The 24,669-nt window shown below is 41.4% G+C and overlaps 1 protein-coding gene across 3 annotated transcripts in view; it reads right to left on the bottom strand.

Annotated features, from left to right (window-relative positions):
* Nucleotides 1-24,218, bottom strand: part of ACOT12 (acyl-CoA thioesterase 12) — a 64,219-nt gene extending 40,001 nt beyond the window's left edge. For 2 of the 3 annotated variants that reach the window (XM_517670.7, XM_009448919.5), the window contains exons 1-3: nucleotides 24,043-24,218; nucleotides 15,816-15,885; nucleotides 1,767-1,827 (exon numbers count right to left, since the gene is read on the bottom strand). In XM_517670.7, coding sequence (XP_517670.4) covers nucleotides 1,767-1,827; nucleotides 15,816-15,885; nucleotides 24,043-24,169 — 258 coding nt within the window. In that variant the 5' untranslated portion in view covers nucleotides 24,170-24,218. Of the gene's footprint in view, nucleotides 1-1,766; nucleotides 1,828-15,815; nucleotides 15,886-22,839; nucleotides 23,005-24,042 lie in introns of those variants that run through there. The other variant, XM_016953052.4, reaches the window with a different exon arrangement.
* Nucleotides 24,219-24,669: the final 451 nt, after the last annotated feature.

The following is a 24,669-nucleotide window of genomic DNA, read 5'->3' as shown; positions in this document are numbered from 1 at the left end:
AAGTGAACACATCAGCCAGGCACAGTAGCTCATGCCTGTGATCGATCCCAGCACTTTGGGAGGCCAAGGTGGGCAGATCATGAGGTCAGAAGATTGAGATCATCCTGGCCAACATGGTGAAACCCCATCTCTACTAAAAATACAAAAATTAGTGGTGGCATGCACCTGTAATCCCAGCTACTTGGGAGGCTGAGGCAGGAGAATCACTTGAACCCAGGAGGCGGAGGTTGCAGTGAGCCGAGATCTTGCCATTGCACTCCAGCCTGACAACAGAGTGAGACTCTGTCTCAAAAACAAAAGCAAAAACAAAAAAAAAGAAAGTGACCACATCAGGGTAAAGCCACCACCAACGGCATGGTTACTGTCAAAACAGTTGTTATAACTGAACTGTGTTCCCCCCTTCCAAATTCTTATGTCCTAACCCCCAGTACCTTAGAATGTAAATGTGGAAATAGCACTGTTGCAGATGTAATTAGTTAAGATGAGGCCAGACTGCGGTGGGGCAGGCCCCTAATCCAATATGACTGATATCTTTATAAAAAGGGGAAAATTGGAAGCAGACACCCACACAAGGAGAACACATGTGAAGATGAAGGCAGAGATCGGGTGATGCAGTGGAAGCCAAGAAATACCAAAGACTACAGAGAGCCATGGGAGGGTAGGAGAGCGGCATTAACAGATTATTCCTCCAGCCCTCGGAGAAACCATCCTTGCCCATATTTTGATGTAGGACTTCTAGCTCCCAGGACCGTGGGACACTACTTTTCTGTGTTTAGGCCACCCAGTCTGTGGTGCTTTGTTACGGCAGCCCTAACAAATGAATACAAGCTCTTCCATGTCTTCATGCCCAGAGATTGAAGGGACTGATCCTGAGCAACCTGGAAGGTGCAATATGAGATCCAGCAACTCCTTTCCTGCTAATTTAACCTGAATAGAGATCTCAAGAGCCCCTGAGAATCCAGTATTCACAATGGTAGAGAAAATAAAATCAAGTGGATGCAGAATAAAAATCTTCTAAATTTACCTTCTTACTAAAGTCCAGTTATCCTGCTTTTAAAAAACTAGTTAATCATGGGACTAGTTCTGTCAGAGGTTGAGGGGATGGAGAACAAACAGAATTAGAATAATAGTAGAGTCAGCATAATTAAGAAATAAAAACCATGCTTTATAAAGAATTAAGACTGTCCTTTTCTCTTGCAGGTTTACTTTCTGTATATCCTTCTATGTAGAAATAGTGTACTGTATCATGTTTAAATGTGTTGGTTTTTTTGTTGTTGTTGTTTCTTAAGAGACAAAGTCTTGCTATGTCACCCAGGCTGGAATGTTGTGGTACAATCAAAGCTCATTGTAGCCTCAAACTCCTGGGCTCAAGCAATCCTCCCACCTCTGTCTCCTGAGTACCCAGGGCTACAGGCACTTACCACTGTGCTGGCTAATTTTTTTTTTCTTCTTAAAGATTGGGTCTTGCTATGCTGCCCAGGCTGGTATGGAACTCCTGGTCTCAAGTGATCTTCCTGTCTCAGCCTCCCAAAGTGCTGGGATTATAGATGTGAGCTACCATGCCTGGCCATGTTGAATTTTAGCTGGGAAACAGTGGAAACATCTGCTGCTTATTATTTACCTGTGACCAGACTACACATTCCAGAGCCTTCTGAAATAGAGAATCTCATTAACTCCAAATATTAGTCTAGGCCTCCTGCTCTACCCTTTGTAAACAATGAAGAAGTGAGCACCAACAGGCAGATGTTTGAAAAGGTGCCTCTTACCTCCATGCTTGTGCTGAATGCTCTAGTAACTTTTGCTTTGATGGTTATAACTTGTCCAACTCTAGGGAAAAACAAACAAAAAAACCTCAGTAGTTTTAGCACATTTCATTTCAGATAAGACTTAAAGATTACTTAAATGCATGCCATAAAGCAGTTACACCTTATCATGCTGATAATTTTCATGCATGGGAAATTCAGGTTAATGATAATGGAAAAAGACAACACTTAAAAACAAAGGCCGATAACTGTAAACCACACTTATGGTGTTAGTGGACCACCAATATTTAAACAGAAAAGAGACTTTGCAGAGATAGTGTGCGACATGACTCCAAATCGGCAACACATCCTGACTATACAGCAGCTGTTTCCCCCAGAGAAGTTAAGGAAAATACACCAGCAAATCTATACAGCTGGTATTTATTTTTGAATGTTAGTTAATGCATAAATGGACAAATATACAAAAAGGCAAGCAAGCAAACTGATCAGCTTCAGTAGGTTTGTATGGGCCCTCAATGATGCTAGGTGGTCTACTCACTTCCTACTATTATTGAAACTTCGATCATGTAACCTGAAGTTGTTCCAAAACTTTTGTGTTCAGGCCCTTCAGTCAGCTCTAATTCCTTCCCCTTAGCAGAAGGTAAGAGGTAACCCAGTAGAAGCCCCCTGGATTTTTCTTCCTTAACTTCAATGTTAAACTGCATTTGCACCTTTCTCTTTGCTCTTCTGTTTCAGTGAAAGAGGGATCTCTTGAGACCTAATCTCTTTCTTTACCTGTGCCATTGGTCCCATCCTCCAGTGGCCCTGTCCCCTCCCTTGTCGGCTCTGCCTCATCAGCTCTGTTCTCTTTTCTGCCTTCAATCTCTGCCTCTTCCCTGATTCTCCATCAGTCTATGACAATGCTCAAAGCTTCTCCTTTCTAAAATCTTTCTCTCTAACCTATTCCATCTCAAGTTGCTTTTCTTTTCTTCAATTCAAACTTCCTAAAAACATCGTTTATTTTTCTGACTTATACATTTCACTAATGTTTACTGAGTTAATTGGCATTTTAATGAGTAGTCCTGGCATTAAGCCAGGTCTAAGGTTACAGTGATGAATAAGACAAAACTACTGACTTCAAGGAGACCAATCTTTCCTTGGGATGCTGGAATGTAAATAGATAAAGTCCAAAAGATTACCAAGGAATTATTGATAATTCATTAACAATAAAAAATCCCTGGCATTAATTAAATGAAATTTAATGTTTCTCAGTGTGGCCATACTAATAACAATGACTACTCATTATTGAATGTTGTGTGTAAATCAGGCACCATGGGATTTGCTGGCAAGATGGCTGAATAGGAGCAGCTCCAGTCTGCAGCTATCAGCGAGATTGATGCAGAAGGGGGGTGATTTCTGCATTTCCAACTGAGGTACCTGGTTCATCTCATTGAGACTGGTTGGAGAGTGGGTGCAGCCCATGGAGGGTGAGCCAAAGCAGGGTGGGTCATCACCCTACCAGGGAATGCAAGGGGTCGGGGGATTTCCCTCCCTTAGCCAAGGGAAGCCATGAAGGACTGTGCTGTGAGGAATGGTGCACTCCGGCCCAGATACTGAGCTTTTCCCATGGCCTTTGCAACCCGCAGACCAGGAGATTCCCTCCAGTGCCTAGGCCATCAGGACTCTGGGTTTCAAGCACAGAACTGGGCGGCCATTTGGGGAGACACTGAGCTAGCTGCAGGAGTGTTTTTTTCATACCCCAGTGGTACCTGGAACACCAGCAAGACAAAACCATTTATTCCCCTGGAAAGGGGGCTGAAGCCAGGGAGCCGAGTGGTCTGGCTTGGCGGGTCCCAAGCTCACGGAGCCCAGCAAGCCAAGATCCACTGGCTTGAAATTCTCCCTGCCAGCACAGCAGTCTGAGATCAAACTAGGATGCTCAAGCTTGGTGAGGGGAGGGGCGTCCACCATTGCTGAGGCTTGAGTAGGCAGTTTTACCCTTACAGTGTAAACAAAGCCACCAGGAAGTTCAAAGTGAGCAGAGCCCACCACAGCTCAGCAAGGCTGCTCTGGCCAGACTGCCTCTCTAGATTCCTCCTCTCTGGGCAGGGCATCTCTGAAAAAAAGGCAGCATCTCCCTGGGACAGAGCACATGGGGGAAGGGGTGGCTATGGGCGCAGCTTCAGCAGACTTAAATGTCCCTGACTGATGGCTCTGAAGACAGCAGCAGATCTCCCAGCACAGTGTCCGAGCTCTGATAAGGGACTACACTGTCTCCTGAAGTGGGTCCCAGACCCCCGTGTATCCTGACTGGGAGACACCTCCCAGTAGGGGCCGACAGACACCTCATACAGGATAGCTCTGGCTGGCATCTGGCAGGTGCCCCTATGGGACAAAGCTTCCAGAGAAAGGAACAGGAGGGAATCTTTGCTGTTCTGCAGCCTCTGCTGGGAATACCCAGGCAGACAGGGTCTGGAGTGGGCCTCCAGCAAACTCCAGCAGACCTGCAGCAGACGGGCCTGACTGTTAGAAGGAAAACTAACAAACAGAAAGGAATAGCATCAACATCAACAAAAAGGACATCCACTCAGAGAACTCATCTGAAGGTCACCAGCATCAAAGACCAAAGGTAGATAAACCCATGAAGATGGGGAGAAAACAGCGCAAAAAGGCTGAAAATTCCAAAAACCAGAATGCCTCTTCTCCATCAAAGGATCACAACTCCTTGCCAGGAAGGGAAAAAAACTGGATGGAGAATGAGTTTGATGAATTGACAGAAGAAGGCTTCAGAAGGTGGGTAATAACAAACTCCTCCAAGCTAAAGGAGCATGTTCTAACCCAATGAAAGGAAGCTAAGAACCTTGAAAAAGGGTTAGAGTAATTGCTAACTAGAATAACCAGTTTAGAGAGGAACATAAATGACCTGATGGAGCTGAAAAACACAGCATGAGAACTTCGTGAAGCATAAACAAGTATCAATAGCTGAATCAATCAGGCAGAAGAAAGGATATCAGAGATTGAAGATCAACTTAATGAAATAAAGTGAGAAGACAAGATAAGAGAAAAAAGAATGAAAATAAACCAACAAAGCCTCCAAGAAATATAGTACTATGTGAAAAGACCAAATCTACGTTGGATTGGTATACCTGAAAGTGATGGGGAGAATGGAACCAAGTTGGAAAACACTCTTCAGGATATTATCCAGGAGAACTTCCCCAACCTAGCAAGACAGGCCAACACTCAAATTCAGGAAATACAGAGAACACCACAAAGGTACTCCTTGAGAAGAGCAACCCTAAGACACATAATTGTCAGATTCACCAAGGTTGAAATGAAGGAAAAAATGTTAAGGACAGCCAGAGAGAAAGGTCAGGTTACCCACAAAGGGAAGCCAATCAGACTAACAGTGGATCTCTCTGCAGAAACCCTACAAGCCAGAAGAGAGTGGGGGCCAATATTCAACATTCTTAAAGAAAAGAATTTTCAACCCAGAATTTCATATCCAGCCAAACTAAGCTTCATAAGCGAAGGAGAAATAAAATCCTTTACAGGCAAGCAAATGCTGAGAGACATTGTCACCACCAGGGCTGCCTTACAAGAGCTCCTGAAGGAAGCACCAAACATGGAAAGGAACAACCGGTACCAGCCACTCCAAAAACATATCAAATTGTAAAGACCATTGACACTATGAGGAAACTGCATCAACTAACAGGCAAAAGAACCAGCTAGCATCATAATGACAGGATCGAATTCACACATAACAATATTAACCTTAAATGTAAACAGGCTAAATGCCCCAACTAAAAGACACAGACTGGCAAATTGGATAAAGAGTCAAGACTCATCAGTGTGCTGTATTCAGGAGACCCATCTCCCGTGCAAAGACATACATAGGCTCAAAATAAAGGGATGGAGGAATATTTACCAAGCAAATGGAAAGAAAAAAAAAAAAGCAGGGGTTGCATGCTAGTTTCTGATAAAACAGACTTTAAACCAACAAAGATCAAAAGAGACAAAGAAGGACATTACATATTGGTAAAGGGATCAATTCAACAAGAAGAGTAACTATCCTAAATATATATGCACCCAATACAGGAGCACCCAGATTCATAGAGAAAGTTCTTAGAGACCTACAAAGAGACTTAGACTCCCACACAATAATAGTGGGAGACTTTAACACTCCACTGTCAATATTAGACAGATCAATGAGACAGAAAATTAACAGGGATATTCAGAACTTGAAATCGGCTCTGGACCAAGCAGACTTAATAGACATCTACAAAACTCTCCACCCCAAATGAACAGAATATACATTCTTCTCAGCACCATATAGCACTTATTCTAAAATTGACCACATAATTGGAGGTAAAACACTCCTCAGCAAATGCAAAAGAATGGAAATCATAACAAACAGTCTCTCAGACCATGGTGCAATCAAATTAGAACTCAGGATTAAGAAACTCACTCGAAACCACACAACTACATGGAAACTGAACAACCTGCTCCTGAATGACTACTGGGTAAATAACGAAATGAAGGCAGAAATAAATAAGTTCTTTGAAACCAATGAGAACAAAGACACAATGTACCAGAATCTCTGGGACACACTTAAAGGTGTGTAGAGAGAAATTTATAGCACTGAATGCCCAGAAGAGAAAGCAGGAAAGATCCAAAATCAACACCCTAACATCACAATTAAAAGAACGAGAGAAGCAAGAGCAAAAAAATTCAAAAGCAAGCAGAAGACAATAAATAACTAAGATCAGAGCAGAACTGAAGGAGATAGAGACATGAAAAACCCTTCAAAAAGGTCAATGAATCCAGAAGCTGTTTTTCTGAAAACATCAACAAATAGATAGACCCCTAGCCAGACTAATAAAGAAGAAAAGAGAGAAGAATCAAATAGACACAATAAAAAATGATAAAGAGGATATCATCACTGATCCCACAGAAATACAAACTACTATCAGAGAATACTACAAACACCTCTACGCAAATAAACTAGAAAATCTAGAAGAAATGGATAAATTCCTGGACACATAAACCCTCCCAAGACTAAACCAGGAAGAAGTCGAATCTCTGAATAGACCAATGACAAGTTCTGAAATTAAGGCAGTAATTAATAGCCTACCAACCAAATAAAATCCAGGCCCAGATGGATTCACAGCCGAATTCTACCAGAGGTACAAAGAGGAACTGGTACCATTCCTTCTGAAACTATTTCAAACAACAGAAAAAGAGGGACTCCTCCCTAACTCATTCTGTGAGGCCAGCATCATCCTGATACCAAAACCTGGCAGAGACACAATAAAAAAAAGAAAATTTCAGGGCAATATCCCTGATGAACATCGATGCAAAAATCTTCAATAAAATACTGGCAAACCGAATCCAGCAGCACATCAAAAAGCTTATCCACCGCAATCAAGTCGGCTTCATCCCTGGGATGCAAGGCTGGTTCAACATACACAAATCAATAAACATAATCCATCACATAAACAGAACCAATGACAAAAACCACATAATTATCTCAATAGATGCAGAAAAGGCCTTCAACAAAATTCAACAGCCCATTCATGCTAAAAATTCTCAATAAACTAGATATTGATGGAACGTATCTCAAAATAATAAGAGCTATTTATGAGAAACCCACAGCCAATATCATACTGAATGGGGAAAAGCTAGAAGCATTCCCTTTGAAAACTGGCATAAGACAAGGATATGCTCTCTCACCACTCCTATTCAACATAGTGTTGGAAGTTCTGGCCAGGACAATCCGGCAAGAGAAAGAAAGAAAGGGTATTCAAATAGGAAAAGAGGAAGTCAAATTGTCTCTGTTTGCAAATTACATGATTTTATATTTAGAAAACCCCATCTTCTCAGCCCAAAATCTCCTTAAGCTGATAAGCAACTTCAGCAAAGTCTCAAGATACAAAATCAATGTGCAAAAATCACGAACATTCTTATACACCAATAACAGACAAACAGCCAAATCATGAGTGAACTCCCATTCACAATTGCTTCAAAGAGAATAAAATACCTAGGGATACAACTTACAAGGGATGTGAAGGACCTCTTCAAGGAGAACAACAAACCACTGCTCAAGGAAATAAGAGAGGACACAAACAAATGGGAAAATATTCCATGCTCATGGATAGGAAGACTCAATATCATGAAAATGGCCATACTGCCCAAAGTAATTTATACATTCAATGCTATCCCCATCAAGCTACCATTGACTTTCTTCACAGAATTGGATAAACTACTTTAAATTTTATATGGAACCAAAAAAGAGCCTAAATAGCCAAGACAATCCTGAGCAAAAAGAACAAAGCTGGAGGCATCATGCTACCTGACTTCAAACTATACTACAAGGCTACAGTAACCAAAACAGCATGGTACTGGTGCCAAAACAGATATATAGACCAATGGAAGAGAACAGAGGCTTCAGAAATAACACCATACATCTACAACCATCTGATCTTTGACTAACCTGACAAAAACAAGCAACGGAGAAAGGATTCCCTATTTAATAAATGGTGTTAGGAAAACTGGCTAGCCATATGCAGAAAACTGAAATTGGATCCCTTCCTTACACCTTATACAAAAATTAACTCAAGATGGATTAAAGTCTTAAACGTAAGACCTAAAACCATAAAAATCCTAGAAAAAAACCTAGGCAATACCATTCAGGACATAGGCATGGGCAAAGACTTCATGACTAAAACACCAAAAGCAATGGCAACAAAAGCCAAAATAGACAAATGGGATCTAATTAAACTAAAGAGCTTCTGCCAAGCAAAATAAACTATTATCAGACTGAACAGGCAACCTACAGAATGGGAGAAAATTTCTATAATCTATCCATTTGACAAAGGGCTAATATCCAGAATCTACAAAGAACTTAAACAAATTTACAAGAAAAAAACAACCCCATCAAAAAGTGGGTGAAGGATATGAACAGATACTTCTCAAAAGAAGATATTTATGCTGCCAACAAACATAAGAAAAAAAGCTCATCATCACTGGTTATTAGAGAAATGCAAATGAAAACCACAATGAGATTCCATCTCACTTCAGTTACAATGACAATCATTAAAAAGTCAGGAAACAACAGATGCTGGACAGTATGTGGGGAAATAAAACTTTTACATTGTTGGTGGGAGTGTAAATTAGTTCAACCATTGTGGAAGACAACGTGGCGATTCCTCAAGGATCTAGAACTAGAAATACCATTTGACCCAGCAATCCCATTACTGGTATATACCCAAAGGATTATAAATCATTCTACTATAAAGACACATGCGCACGTATGTTTATTGCAGCACTGTTCACAATAACAAAGACTTGGAACCAACCCAAATGCCCATCAATGATAGACTGGATAAAGAAAATGTGGCACATATACAACATGGAATACTATGCGGCCATAAAAAGGATGAGTTCATGTCCTTTGCAGGGACATGGATGAAGCTGGAAACCATCATTCTCAGCAAACTAACACAAGAACAGAAAACCAAACACGGCATGTTCTCACTCATAAGTGGGAGTTGAACAATGAGAACACATGGACACAGGGAGGGGAACATCACACACCGGGGTCTGTCAGGGGGTGGGGGGCTAGGGGAGGGATAGTATTAGGAGAAATACCTAATATTGATAATGGGTTGATGGGTGCAGCAAACCACCATGGCTCGTGTATACCTATGTAACAAACCTGTGTGTTCTGCACATGTACCCCAGAACTTAAAGTATAATAATAATAAAAAAAAGCACCATGCTAAATGCTTTGTATCATAATCTAACAACACGTCATTCACTAAGCAGTAACCCCATGAGGTGGGCATTATCATTCCCATTTCATTCCCATCAGGAAATGGCCTTAGAAGGTGACCTAGTGACTGGCAGGATCAGAGTTCAAACCCTGGTCTTATCTGGCTCCAAAGCTTTGACAACATTACCCTACTCAGGCTTCTGGTAAATAATTGCAATTCATACTATTTTAATCATAGTAGAGAGGCTTGTTCAGATATACATATCTCACTCTGTCACCCAGGCTAGAGTGCAGTGGTTCAATTATGGCTCACTGGAGCCTTAAATTCCTGGGGTCAAGCGATCTTCCTGCGTTGGACTCCCAAAGTGCTGGGATACAGCATGAGCCAGTGCATCTGGCCCAGATATATTAAAGACAGTCTACAAGATGAACCAGTTGGGTTTACCTAGAAGAGTGACCGCATCTGGTTAAAGCCTTTGCGCACATATTGTTACTCTATATACCTGTCATAATCTGTAGCATTTTTTGGCAGAAAAACTGGAGGTAAAGAAAGAGTTTAATAATACATACATATGTATATTTATTTAAGCAATTAATTCCTATATTAGAAATCTGAACAAATTTAAATTTCTGGCACAGTTTTATTAAACCTTAATTTTATAAGTTTGAAAACTGATAAAACCTACATAACAACTGCTCTGGAGAGGAATTTGGCAATGTCTAATAAAATGACATATGCATTTATCCTTTGACTCAGCAATCCTATTTCCAGAAATCTATCCCACAAAGGCCAGGCATGGTGGCTCACGCCTGTAATCCCAGCACTTTGGGAGGGTGAGGCAGGTGGATCATCTGAGGTCAGGAGTTCGAGACTAGCCTGGCCAACATGGCAAAGCCCTGTCTCTACTAAAAATTCAAAAATTAGCTGTGTGTGGTGGCACGTGCCAGTAATCTCAGCTACTCGGGAGGCTGAGGCAGGAGAATCGCTTGAACCTGGGAGGCAGAGGCTGCAGTGAGCAGAGATCACGCCTTTGCACTCCAGCCTGGGTGACAAAGTGAGACTGTGTCTTAAAAAAAAAAAAAAAAGAAATCTATCCCACAAATATACTGGAAAAAATACAAACAAACATACATCTGCACAAGACTACAAACTGAAATATTATTTGTAATAGCAAAAGACTGGAAACAATATAAATGTTCATCAGTGGAGGGCCAGTTGAATAATGTAGTGCGTCTCCACAATGGAGTACTATGTAGATTCTAAAAGGAATGATGAATATCTACTTACAGTTATGCCTAGTTTAATGACAGGGATGTGACAGTTATGCCTAGTTTAATGACAGGGATGTGTTCTGAGAAATGCTTCATTAGGTGATTTTGTTGTTGCGGAAACATCATAGAGTGTACCCACACTAATCTAGATGGTATAGCCTCCTACACACCTAGGCTATACGGTATAGCCTATTGCTCCTAGGCTACAAACCTGTAGAGGATGTTATTGTGCTGAATACTGTAGGCAACCGTAACACAATGGTAAGTATTTGGGTATCCAAACATAGCTAAATGTAGAAAAGATGCAGTAAAAATGCAGTATTAAAATCTTTTTTTTTTTTTTAGAGATGGGGTTTTGCTCTCGTTGCCCAGGCTGGAGTGCAGTGGTGCAATCTTGGCTCACTGCAACCTCCGCCTCTCGGGTTCAAGTGATTCTCCTGCCTCAGCTTCCCGAATAGCTGGGATTACAGGCGCGTGCCACCACGCCCAGCTAATTTTTTCTATTTTTAGCAGAGATGGGGTTTCATCATGTTGGCCAGGCTGGTCTCAAAACTCCTGACCTCAGATGATCCACCCACCTCAGCCTTCCAAAGTGCAGGGATTACAGGCGTGAGCCCCTGCACCCGGCCAGTATTAAAATCTTATGGGACCACTGTCACTGACCAAAATGCTGCTATGCAGCACATGACTGCATATTGGTATGGAGTGATTTTCTAGATAGAAATACTATATACTTTTACAGTGTATACTTTATACACTATATATACTTTTCTCCACCTCATTTTTATTTTAAGTGAAAAAAGTGAGGTGGAGAAGAGTACACACAGTGTGTTGAAATTTATTTTTAAAATAACGTGGATACATATAAATATTTCTTTACATTAAAAAAAGAAGGATAAGGCACAAAACAAATAAAGGTTACATAGAAAGAGAGGGAGGGGCCTAGATAGAAGGTAGGGAGGAGCCAGGTTCCCCAGGGTGAAATGGGTCTGTTTTCCAGATTTGACTCTGGTACCGGTAGATATTTTAAACTATAAAACAAAATTAAATGAAAATAAAAGTCATTCCTACAAAATAAAAAGCAAATTAAACAAATGAACTTAAGAATGTATGAAGTCAGTAGCTTAACCACATGGAAAAGGATTATTTCAAATGACTTCAAAATACAGTGACTTGGCTGTACCAGATGAGATACAGTTTGAGAAAAAACTGCATAAATAATCTTAAGCTACTTTGTCTATTCATTTGTTAGTGATAATATTGGTACTGTTATTCTGAATCTAATTAATGTGTATATACATATTAATTTCAATCAAATAAGTTTGTCTTTAAATATCATGATATTCAGCATAAAATAAAATTAAAACCCAGAGATACAGACATAAAATCAAAGAAATTAAGTAAAACCATATAACCCTAAATTATTGCAGTTTATTAATATAAATGCTTTAAAAATACATAACTTCTAATTCTGTCCACTGAAAAGGCCGAGAACGAATGCCCATTTTGATGTGATGTGCACCTTTCCTGCCCAGGTTGTGGTCTCTACTTCTCATTTCTACTGCAAGGAATCAGGACTCCTTGGAGAAATAATGGATTCTAAGTTTGTGGGGGAAAATGTAAAAGATGAGACTGAAATATTTTATACCAGAAGGCCGAGGAGTTATTAAGCACCTTTAACTTTGGGCTTTTGTTCAAGGGACTTAGGGATTAAACTGAAGAAGCTCCCACTGCTCAAAGATGGGGCAGTCTGAACTTCTGTAAGAATAATAACATTGCCCAGGCCCAGTGGCTCACGCCTGTAATCCCAGCACTTTGGGAGGCCGAGGTGGGTGGATCACCTGAGATCAGGAGTTTGAGACCAGCCTGGCCAACATGATGAAACCCCATCTCTACTAAAAAACACAAAAAAATTAGCTGGGTGTTGTGGCAGGCCCCTGTAATCCCAGCTACTTCGGGAGGCTGAGGCAGGAGAATCGCTTGAACCTGGGAGGCGGAGGTTGCAGTGAGCTGAGATTGCGCCATCGCACTCCAGCCTGGGTGACAACAGTAAAACTCTGTCTCAAAAAAAAAAAAAAGAAGAAGAAGAACAATGATGAATTGTAACACATCAAGTACATGAAAATCCATAGGCTCCTAATGAATAAAGGGAAAGAGTCAAGACTTTCCTCGACAAACTTTTCCTTAGGATACTCAGGTCATTAGTGAGAGTTTCCCTCTAGAGAAGTATTTTAGAAAATAAATGAAGAAGAAATGATAGAATTAGCATATTACCATGTTTCCAATATCTAATGACAGAATGGTTGTAGTCTATGATCATTAGATATCATATGGCCTTGACATGAGAAATTTTTACCGAATATCAAACCCTCACCAGCCGGGCGTGGTGGCAGGCGCATGTAATCCCAGCACTGTGGATCACCTGAGGTCAGGAGTTTGAGACCAGCCTGGCCAACATGGCAAAACCCTGTCTCTAATAAAAATACAAACATTATCAGGGCATGGTGGCAGGGCCCTGTAGTCCCAGCTACTCGGGAGGCTGAGGCAGGACAATCGCTTGAACCTGGGTTGCAGTGAGTCAAGATCGCACCACTGCACTCTAGCCTGGGTGACAGAGCAAGACTCCATCTCAAAGAAAAAAAAAAATCAAACCATCATGTCAATTTTTAGATGTAACTGTCCGATTACAAGAAATACAAAGGACAGGAGAACACATTAATCAAGGCTACAGTGAGCAAACACAGAATATGTAAATTCTACAAAACAAATGACCAGGTTTCTTTAAAAACTAAATTGCAAGATAAAAGAAGGAAGGGAACATTTTATGTTAAAAGACACTTAAGAGACCTATCACCTATACTGAATCCTGGTTTAATAAATCCCGTAAGTCCTTCTAGTGAGACAGGATGTGGAAGCAGAACAGTGATACTGGTGATCCCGACCCTGTGTAGGCCTAAGGTAATGGATGTGTTGGTGTCATCGTTTTTAATAAAAAAGTTTAAAAGGTAAAAAAAAAAATAACAAATTTTAAAAACAGAAAATAGCTTATAGAATAAGGTAAGGACATAAAGAAAAATATTTTTAAACAGCTCTATAAAAGGCTTGTGTTTTAAGCTCAGTATTATTACAAAAGAATCAAAAAGATTTTTTTAAGTTTATAGAGTAAAAAAGTTACAATAATCTAAGGTTAATTCATAATTAAAGAAAGAAAAATATTTTTATAAATTTGGTGTAGCCTAAGTGTGTGGTATTTATAAATTCTAAGGTAGTGTACAGTAATGTCTGGGGCCTTCATATTTGCTCAGCACTCACTGACTCCTGCACTCCTGCAGAGCAACTTCCAGCCTTCCAAGCTCCATTCATGGTAAGTGCCCTATATAGGTGTACTTTTTTTTTTTTTTTTGGAGATAGAGTCTTGCTCTTGTCGCCCAGGCTGGAGTGTATTGGTGTGATCTTGGCTCACTGCAACCTCTGCCTCCCAGGTTCAAGCTATTCTCCTGCCTTAGCCTCCTGAGTAACTGGGATTACAAGCGCCCGTCATCACACCTGGCTAATTTTTGTACTTTTAGTACAAAATTAGTACAAAATAGATGGGGTTTCATGTTGGCCAGGCTGGTTTTGAACTGCTTGACCTCAGGTGATCCATCACCCTAGGCCTCCCAAAGTGCTGGGATTACAGGCGTGAGCCACAACGCCCGGCCAGGTGTACCATTTTTTCATCTTTTATACTGTATTTTACTGTATCTTTTTAATGTTTAACTATGTTTAGATACACAAATAGTCACCATGGTATTACAATTGCCTACAGTTTTCAGTACAGTAACAGGCTGCACAAGTTTGTAGCCTAGGAGCAATAGGCTATACCACATAGCCTAGGTGTGTAAGAGGCTGTACTGTTGAGGTTTGTGTAAGTACACTCTATGATGTTCCTACAAGGATGAAGTCGTTAGTGATGCATTTCTCTGAACATATCCCGTCATTAAGTGATGCATGACTGTATAGACTGAAATATTTACAGATGATGCTTGGGGTTTTCCTCAAAACAATCCAGGCATATGGGGGAGTGTGGAGAGGTATTGATAAAGCAAGAGTGTCTGTGAGTTGATAACTGCTATAGCTAGGGGTGAAGGGTCCTTGGGATACACTGTACTATCCTCTCTTGTTTTATAGGCTGGTGCAAAAGTAATCACAGTTTTCTCAATTACCAACCTAAATATGTATGTTTGAAATGTTTGTGTATCTTGAAATTTTCTACAGTAAGAGATGGTTAAGAACTTTCACACATAAAATGTTTTTCATAATTTACTCTCTCTACTCAGATGAATTAGTGTTTACCTAACAACCTGATGAAATTCACCATTATAAAGATACTTATTATCATTAATTATTCTTCTAGTACAGGAAGGGGATGTTAATAATTAGCTTATAGTGGCCGGGCATGGTGGCTCACTCCTGTAATCCCAGCACCTTGGGAAGCCAGTGGGTGGACCGCTTGAGCCCAGGAGTTCGAGATCAGCCTGGACAAGATGATGAAACCCCATCTCTAAAAATAAATAAATAAATAAATAAATAAATAAATACAAAAAAAATTAGCCAGGTGGGCATGGTGGCATGTGCCTGTAGTCCCAGCTACTTGGGAGCTGAGGCAGGAGGATCACTTGAGCCCAGGAGGAATAGGTTGCAGTGAGCCAAGATCGCACTACTGCACTCCAGTCTGGGCAGCAGAGTGAGACAATTAAAAAAGGAGCTTATAGAAAGTCTGTTTGGCTGTTATGCCTTATGCCACAATGCTTCTAAGGCTGAGAGCTATTTCTCCACAAAATTGAGACTGTGAAGTTACACTTAAGAGTGTTTCTTATAAGTAGGCCCTATGATTATTTTTTTACTTACCTAAATTGGGTCACATGTTATTTATTTTATTAAGAAACAAGATCACTACCTCTGCCTGAATAAGCTCAGGTGCCACCAATACATGTCCCAGATGAACCCACAAACCCAGGAGAAAGGAGCCATGGAGCAATGTCACTTACCTAGCTGTCTCCTCAAACTGTATGTCATCCACTGAGGCTGTAACGCAGGAAACTCCAGCATGTTTCTCAGCTTCAAAAAATACATAAAAATGTGCTGCTTTAGTGGTGATATGAGAATATTTCAGTATAAGGGAAAGGAATGAAATGTAAGTGCATTGATTTTAGTCACCCATCCCTCATTCATTATAGCACCACTGTGCCTACAGTTTCTGGATCACCTGGCTCATTACAAGCTTCTTTACTCTGTGAGTTATGTTTCCAATGTATGGTAATTACTGCACTTTTTATCCTAATTTTTAACTTACATGGTCTTGTATTTGAAATTTAATACCAAGATCCTGCAAATCTAGCTATTGAAATAGCAATTTTAGTAAGTTGGTGCTGACTTTAAATATTTTATCAGGTACTATCCTTCTTGTTTTAAAATCAAAGCATCACAGGTGTAGCCACTTGCCCACATAACCAGTAGCAGAATTTGTTTAAATGATTTAACCACCGTAAGCACTTGAGCAGTATGGGAAACCCCGAGTCATCCCAAATCAAAGAGGATCTTCTCTGGGTATCAGAGAAAGAGAGATGGGCACACAGTAGATATTTAGTCAATATTTGTTTTATTATTACCAAATTTATGCCAAATTCAGTATACATTAATTATCTTGAAGGAGGAGTATTGAGTAGGGTGGGAGAGTTCAGGAAGAAGCTTGGTTATTTCCATGTTCTATGTCTGCACGTAATTTGCTCAGATTTTTTTTTTTTATTGTTGGTTTTGCTTTACATAAAAAACACCAGAATTTATACTCTGTGGGGAAGATTTTGACATGTGCTTCTGCCAGATTTGATTTTGAGAAACACAATTGGAAGCCAAACAGATTATATTGGCTTTATAAGAACTTTTGACCTCATTTTAGTTTTGGAGACTTCAGTCCTGGTGCCACATGATTAAGAAAAGAGTGAATTATACTGAATTTGTCTTCCTTGTGTGTACTGGATCATTATAACTACATATGTATTAATTGATAGTCCTAGGTAACAAGACATGAGAGATACTCCACTGCGCATGTATTTAACACATTCCTGTCTAGGATCTAATTCTGCAGAAAATTGGACATTCAAATGTTCGAGGAAGGGAAAATGGAAGAATCGGACTCTAGGAATGCTCAAGGTGGACTCAATTTAATTCAATGCACCAAACATTTGTTAAGTTCTTGCTGATTTCCAGACACTGAGTTGGATGAGTTCCTTTTTTTTTTTTTTTTTTTTTTTTTCAGATGGAGTCTCACTGTCACCCAGGCTGGAGTGCAATGGTGTGATCTTGGCTCATTTCAACCTCCACCTCCTGGGTTCAAGCAATTCTCCTGCTTCAGCCTCCTGAGTAGCTGGGACTACAGGTGTGCACTACCACGCCCAGCTAATTTTTTGTATTTTTAGTAGAGATGGGGTTTCACCATGTTAGCCAGGATGGTCTCGATCTCCTGACCTTGTGATCTGCCTGCCTCAGCCTCCCAAAGTGCTGGGATTACAGGCATGAGCTCTATCTTTTAAGCAGTCCACTCTGTGGCACTTAGAGATCCAGCCATAGTCAGTACCCTTTTAGAGCTTAAGTTTTCCAGGGAACTGCTGAAACCTTGCAAATATATGCTTAAATCATTGATTAAAGAATACTTAATAAACATTCATTCCAGTTACTTGACATGAGGGAATGGGATGTTGAGGTTATTAATTCTTAGTAATAAAGTGTTATAATGTATACCAACATGAGTATCTTGAGTATCTTTTTTTTTTTTTTTAAGAGACGAGGTCTGTATCACCTAGGCTGGAGTGCAGTGGCATGATCATAGCTCACTCCAGTGCCGAACTCCTGGGCTCAAGTGATCTTGCCTCAGCCTCCTGAGTAGCTGGGACTATAGGCATGTGCCACCACAGCTAGCTAACTTTTAAAAAATTGTTTAAAATATTTTTTGTAGAGACAGGGTCTCATGATTTTGCCCAAGCTGGTCCCAAACTCCTGGACTCAAGTGATCCTCCTGCCTTGGCCCCTCAAAGCACTGGAATTACAGGTGTGAGCCACCATGCCCGGCTGAGTTATCAATTTTGAATAACTTAAATGATAACTAAAATGCAGTAACCAGTAAAAAAATTAAACTTTTATTGTTTATATTGGGTATCTATTCTGTATATGTAGCACTATACTAGATTTCTTAAGGGATCAAAAAGTAATAAAATCATGACAGTTACTTTTTATTAAGCATTTATTATTGATCAGGCACTGGGCTAGTCATTTAAGCATGTCGATTACATGAAGTTGGTACTATTATTAGCTCCCTTTTATAAATAAGAAAATTTAGGCTTAGAATGATTAAATGCATTGTTCTAAATAGTGATTTTGACTACAGAAGCAATAGGAACTTTCAGGAAAGAGTAGGTTAGACAAACCAGAGAACACTCCCAGAGAAGGACGTGGCTAAATATGGGTTTCAGGAGCTCAATAATCACAATTTATACCATTGATTTTCAAGGGTCATTAAACTAAAAGGAAAAAAAATATGGGGACCACCATAGGGTCCTGGCTTCACATGTCATTACATGCATGCTGTGTTTTTAAACAAGTGTCAATTAGATGACATGAACTCACAGGACTGGCTTGTTCTGGTTCTTGATTTTGATTGCCCTTCATACCAGCAGAAGTGGAAAACCCTAAAGCTGTTTCTGATTTCCTGGGAGAACAAAGAGAAGCTAAGTGATTGTAAGTAGGTACGAAATGATGACTGATAAAAATAGTGGTAACCTTCCTTCATTCCTTCCTTCCTTCAGCAGATATTGATTGAGCACTTGTTTTATTTTATATAAGGCAGCCTCTGCGTAAGGTGCTGGCAGTGGGAAACAGCCAGGACCCCTGCTCTCATGGAGTCTAGTGGATGAGCTAGAGGTTAATTAAATGGATATTGACATGGTTTGGCTGTGTCCCCACCCAAACCTCATCTTGAGTTGTAGCTCCCATAATTCCCACATGTTGTGGGAAGGAACCGGTGGGAGATAATTGAATCACGGGGGCGGGTCTTTCCTGTGCTATTCTCATAATAGTGAATAAGCCTCACGAGATGTGATGGTTTTATAAGGGGAAACCCCTTGTGCTTGGTTCTCATTTTCTCTCCTGCCACCGCCATATAAGAAGTGCCTTCCACCTTCCGCCATGATTGTGAGGCTTCCCAACCCACGTGGAACTGTGAGTCCGTTAAACCTCTTTTTCTTTATAAATTACCCAGTCTCAGATATGTCTTTATCAGCAGCATGAAAATGGACTAATACAGATATATAATGACAAAATGGACTAAGTGCTCTGAAGAAAACAGGGATTTTATGAGAGTCAGTAACTGAGATAATACACTAGGTGGGGTGTCCAGGAAGGCTTGAGGGCAGAGGAGGGGAGGGCCTGCTGAGCAGAGGGAACAGTGACTACAAAGGTCCTAGTGACTGCAATGCAGAGAGTAGGAGGGAGCGTGGGTGAGATGAGGCTGGAGTGAAGGCTGAGGACAGGCTATGCACAGGGCCTTGAAGCTCTTGGTTCAAAGTTTTTGTAATTATTATTCTTCAAGATATTGTTGTACTGCCTTCTGGTCTCCACTGTTTCTGATGAGGTCAGTGGTAATTCTAATTGTTGTTCTCCTATATACGGTGTTTCAGTCTGGCTGCATTCAAGATTTTCTCTTTATCATAGTTTGACTATGATATGCCTGGATGTATTCTTTGTATTAGTTTTTCTTTCTTTCTTTTTTTAAATTGGAGACAGAGTCTCACTCTGTCATCCAGGCTGGAGTGTGGTGGCACAATCTTGGCTCACTGCAACCTCCGCCTCCTGGGTTCAAGAGATTCTCCTGCTCAGCCTCCTGAGTAGCTGGGATTACAGGCGTGCGCCACCATGCCCAGCTAATTTTTGTATTTTAATAAAGATGGGGTTTCACCATGTTGGCCAGGCTGGTCTTGAACTTCTGACCTCAGGTGATTTGCCTGCCTCAGCCTCCCAAAGTGCTGGGATTACAGGTGTGAGCCACCAGGCCCAGCCTGTATTAGTTTTTCTTGATGTTCTATGACCTTGAATCTGTAATTGTATGTCTTTCACCATATTAGGAACTCTAATTATGTTTATGTTTTATTTTTCCACAAATCTCTGATACTTTATTTTATTTATTTATTTTTTTTTTTGAGACAGGGTCTTGCTCTGTTACCCAGGCTGGAGTACAGTGGTACAATCATGGCTCACTGCAGCCTCGACCTCCCAGGCTCAAGTCATCCTCACACCTCAGCCTCCTGAGTAGCTGGGAACACAGGTACATGCTACCATGCCTGGCTAATTTTAACATTTTCTTTTTTTGGTAGAGACAGGATCTCTCTATGTTGCCCAGGCTGGTCTCGAGTTCCTGGGCTCAAACCATCCTCCTACCTGAGCCTCCCAAAGTGCTAGGATTACAGGCATGAGCCATTGTACCTGGCCACACTTTGTTTCTTTTTAAAATTCATTTTTTTCTGTTCTTAGATTGGATAATTTCTATTGATGTATTTTTGCATTTACTAACTCTTTTCTCAGCCATGTCCATTCTGCTGTTAAGCCTAGCCATTGAGTTTGTTATTTTAGACACTATTTTTCAGTTCTGGAATTACCATTTGGCTTTTAAAAAATAGTTTCTATTACTCTGCAGAAATGTACTGTCTTTTCAACTTTTTCTTCTTTTTCTTTTTCTTTTGAGATGGAGTCTCATTCTCAAATGAGACTCCAGCCCTGGCTGGAGTGCAGTGGTACAATCTCGGCTCACTGCAATCTCCACCTCCCAGATTCAAGTGATTCTCCTGCCTCAGCCTCCTGTGTAGCTGGGATTACAAGCACCTGCCACAACACCCAGCTAATTTTTGTATTTTTAGTAGACAGGGTTTCATCATGTTGACCAGGCTGGTCTTGAACTCCTGACCTCAAGTGATCCACCTGCCTCAGCCTCCCAAAGTGCTGGGATTACAGCAATCTTTATTATCATATTTTTAATTATATTATTGAGCACAGTTATACTAGCTGCTTTAAAATCCTTGAAGCCTAATTCCAGCATCAGGGTTGTCTAGGGATGAATCTCCATTGATCGTCTTTTCTCTTAAGAATGAATCATGTTTCCCTTTGTATTTCAAGTAATTTTGGATAATATCCTAGCCATTGTGAGTGATCCATTGTAGAAACTGTGTTTCTCTGAAAAGTGTTGGTTTTGTTTTTGGTTTTGTTTTTTAAAGCAAGCAGTTAACCTGACCGAAACTATAATCTGTCTACCTAGAGATGGGCACAACTATTTTCAGTTCTTTTGGCCTCAACCAGGAGGTTTGGAGTCTGTCCTATGTATACATGATTCAAGATTTGCCAGATATCTGGGAAAAGATTATAGATAGATTTTAGGGCTCTGTCTGTCTGGCTCTTTCCTTTCTGGAACTTTCCCTCTTGTATTTCATTCAGTAGCTGTGCTTTTCCCAAACCCTGTCTTTGGGCTCTTCAAACCAGCAAGCCTGTGGGTTTTCCATCAGAACTATAGCTGGGAGCAGACTGGCATTTTCTTTCAGGCTTCAAGTCATTTCTAAAACAAACACAGAAAAAGCCAACACCATTTTGTTCTTTCATGTGTTAACTTTCAAGTGTTATAAGCCTACTTTTGTTCACTTTTCACCTGCCTTAGTCTCTTTTATTTAGTGTTTTGCCCAGAGTTTATAATTATTATCTGTGGGAGATTTTTTAGTAGGAAGCACTTGAACATCTTAGAAAAATCCTTAAAGCCCTTGGTGAAGAAAAGAAAGGGAAAAATGAACAAAACATATGACATGATCAATCAGATAATCAGATTAGCATCTTCAAAGATTACTTTAGAAGCAGTGTGGAGAGGAGACCAGAATGAATGGAGATAAGTTTGGAAATCACTGCTGAAGTCTGCATGAAAGATGATGATAGCTTGGAGTAGATGGTCGCATTGGGGGTGCAGCAAAGTGCTTGGATTTCAGAGACTCCTTTAGGGGGTAACACTGATAGGACTTGCTCCATGCATAGAGTATGTGAAGGGAGAAGTAAGGTGGAGAGAGAGATATCAAGGATGACTCCTAGACTTTTGACTTGCTCAACTAGATGAGTTGGGTGCCACTCCAGAGATAGTAAACCCTGGAAAAGATTCACAAATAGAAAACTGTGTGTGTGACATGTTCCAAAATAATACATGGACGTGTGAGATAGAGGATTACTCAGATAGCTTCAAGACTTTAGACTTAAGGGACTGGAAAAATAATGGGGCCACTGACAGAAGTAAGGATAGTGAGAATATTTCATCTTTCTTTAAATATTGAGAAGACATTTTGGAATCCAGCAGTGCCTAGGGGTCATAGCAATGCCTTGGGGGCCATGACTGGGATTGCAGTAATGTGGCTAAAGAGATAATGCTGGCCTATAAAAAACTCTGAGAAAATCCCAGAGAAATCAGTTTTATATTACTACACAGATTCAGTTACACCTTGGCTAAATAATGTCCCCTGCTTATGTGGTGCCTCAGGTCACCATAAAGTGTTTAACACAGGCATTATTCATGTTGCCCAAACCAATTTTATCATACAGGTTTTCTTAATATTAGTAACATTATCAGTTATTAATATTATACTACTAATAGTAATGTAACTATTAAGGTATAGAGTAATTGATTGTCAGTTGGATCTTTCCATGGTTTTCAAAGATGTCAGGTCATAGAAATGATGACAACTGCAGGTGGGCCATTGTTTCTCCATCACAAGACAGAGGCACTAAGCAAGGTAACTAAAAGTCACTTCAGTGGTCTCATAATGTATTCAGTTGCCTTGGAAACAGGCATCATTATTATTAGCAACCTCAGTGGTTTATGTATTATTCCTTTTTCCTATGTGTGGATTAATTTTGTATTCATGTTTCCATTGTTACCTTAATATAACCAATCTCAAATCCTGTTAAAAAAAAAAAGGCTTAAAGGAGTCATTGATTTCTCACAATTGTGGAGGCAGGGAAGTTCCAAATCGAGGTGCTTGCCCATTGTAGGTCCTAGTGAGGGCTCTCTTCCTGGCCTGTGGATGGCTGTCTTCCTGCTGTGGCCTCACATGGCAGAGAGAAGCTCTCCAGTGTCTCTTCTTATAAGGACATTAATTGTATGGGACCAGGATTCCACTCTTATGACCTCATTAGCCTTAATTCTTCACTCCAAATACAGTGACACCAGGGGTTAGGACTTCAGTGTATAAATTTCGGTGGGTGGTGTGGGGGATATAATTCAGTCCTTAATAAATGTTTTTGCCATTTTTACTGTCATTCTGTCACAAGAACACAGTGGAGTTTTCCAGAGACTACATAAGGGTGTGGTAGCAGCAGGGTGAATGCAGAAGCAGGTATGAGAAGTCAGCAATCCTCTGCTAGCCACACCTTAGAGAGACTCGCCAGGATGTAACCTTTATCACCACTCCTCTCGCTACACTTTTGTTCTTGTGGAAAATAGTTATTTTTTAATTAAAAATGTTATGCTAACAATGTGGTCCATTTCTTTTTTAAAAATAATTAAAAATTTTAAATTTCCATTACGGTAAATGTGATATAAATAGCCTACATAAACAAAAGCTGCCTGGGTGCGGTGGCTCATGCCTGTAATCCCAACACTTTAGGAGGCTGGGGCCTCCCAACACTTCAGGATCACTTGAGTCCAGGAGTTTGAGACCAGCCTGGGCAACATAGTGAGACCCCATCTCTACAAAAGCAAAACAAAACAAAACTCCCAAAATCAGCTGGGCCTGGTGGCGTGCGTCTGTGGTCCTAGTTACTCTGGAGGCTGAGGTGGGAGGATCGCTTTAGCTCAGGAGGTCGAGGCTGCAGCGACCTCTGATGGCGCCACCGCTCTCCAGCCCGGGAGAGAGCTCAACAACAACAACAAACAAACAAACAAACAAAAAATCCCGCAGAAGCTCTCTGGGCTCCTCACTTGTTTAATGGAATGAAGGAGTCCTGAGAGCCACACATTTGGGAACCACTGGTCTCGGCCATGCCCAGCGCGGGCGCACTGTCGCAACACCCCTATCCCTGGCTGCGCAGGGTTCAGCTCTCCGCAAGTACCTTCCTCGCCTTCCTACCCACCCCCCCCAACCCCCAGCCGCCGCCGCTCCCGCAGCCCCGGTCCCGCGCCTCCCCGCAGCCCCGGCGCCCGCCTACCCGCCAGGCAGGCGGTGGTGTCGATCCACTTGAGCAGCTGCCCCGCGCTCAGCTCGCCGCGGGCAGTGGCGTGCGCCGGCTGGATGGCTTGGCTCATGAGCACCTCGCCGGGCGCCGGCCGCTCCATGGCCAGGGCGAGAGCGCTATGCCTGCGGCCCCCGACACCCCACCATGCCCGCTCTGCCCGCCCCGCCCTCCCCGCCCATCTCCAAAGGGCGCTGACACCGCCCGCCCGGGCCGCGAACCCCTGGCCGCCAGGTGGTGGGAGCTGCGAGTGAGGGGGCCCGCACTGTCATCCCCGGACTATCGCGAGTGGGGGAAAACCAGCGCTCTCGGGTCTCAGGAGAAGTCTGGGAAGTGCGCGGGGAGGGGGGCTCCCGGGTAGACAGGTCTGGAAGGCGGCTCCCCGAGAGCCGGAGCGCGAGGAACAGCTTTTGACATAAAAAAGCTGTTACACTTTCTAGAGCTGCTATCAGTGACTGTACAAAGCAGTCCTCATTAGGGAAACAGTGTCTCCAGAAAACCTCCAGCATCTAATGGATTGGTGGATGTCTGACTGTCACGGGAGGCTGCGCCAGGGAGCACATTTACGATGGAACTGGAAACCCGGAGAAGTGGAGCAAGCAG

Source organism: Pan troglodytes, chromosome 4 (assembly GCF_028858775.2).
Source record: "Pan troglodytes isolate AG18354 chromosome 4, NHGRI_mPanTro3-v2.0_pri, whole genome shotgun sequence".
In the NCBI taxonomy this organism is placed as follows: domain Eukaryota; kingdom Metazoa; phylum Chordata; class Mammalia; order Primates; family Hominidae; genus Pan; species Pan troglodytes.
This window is presented reverse-complemented; position numbering and strand designations above follow the sequence as displayed.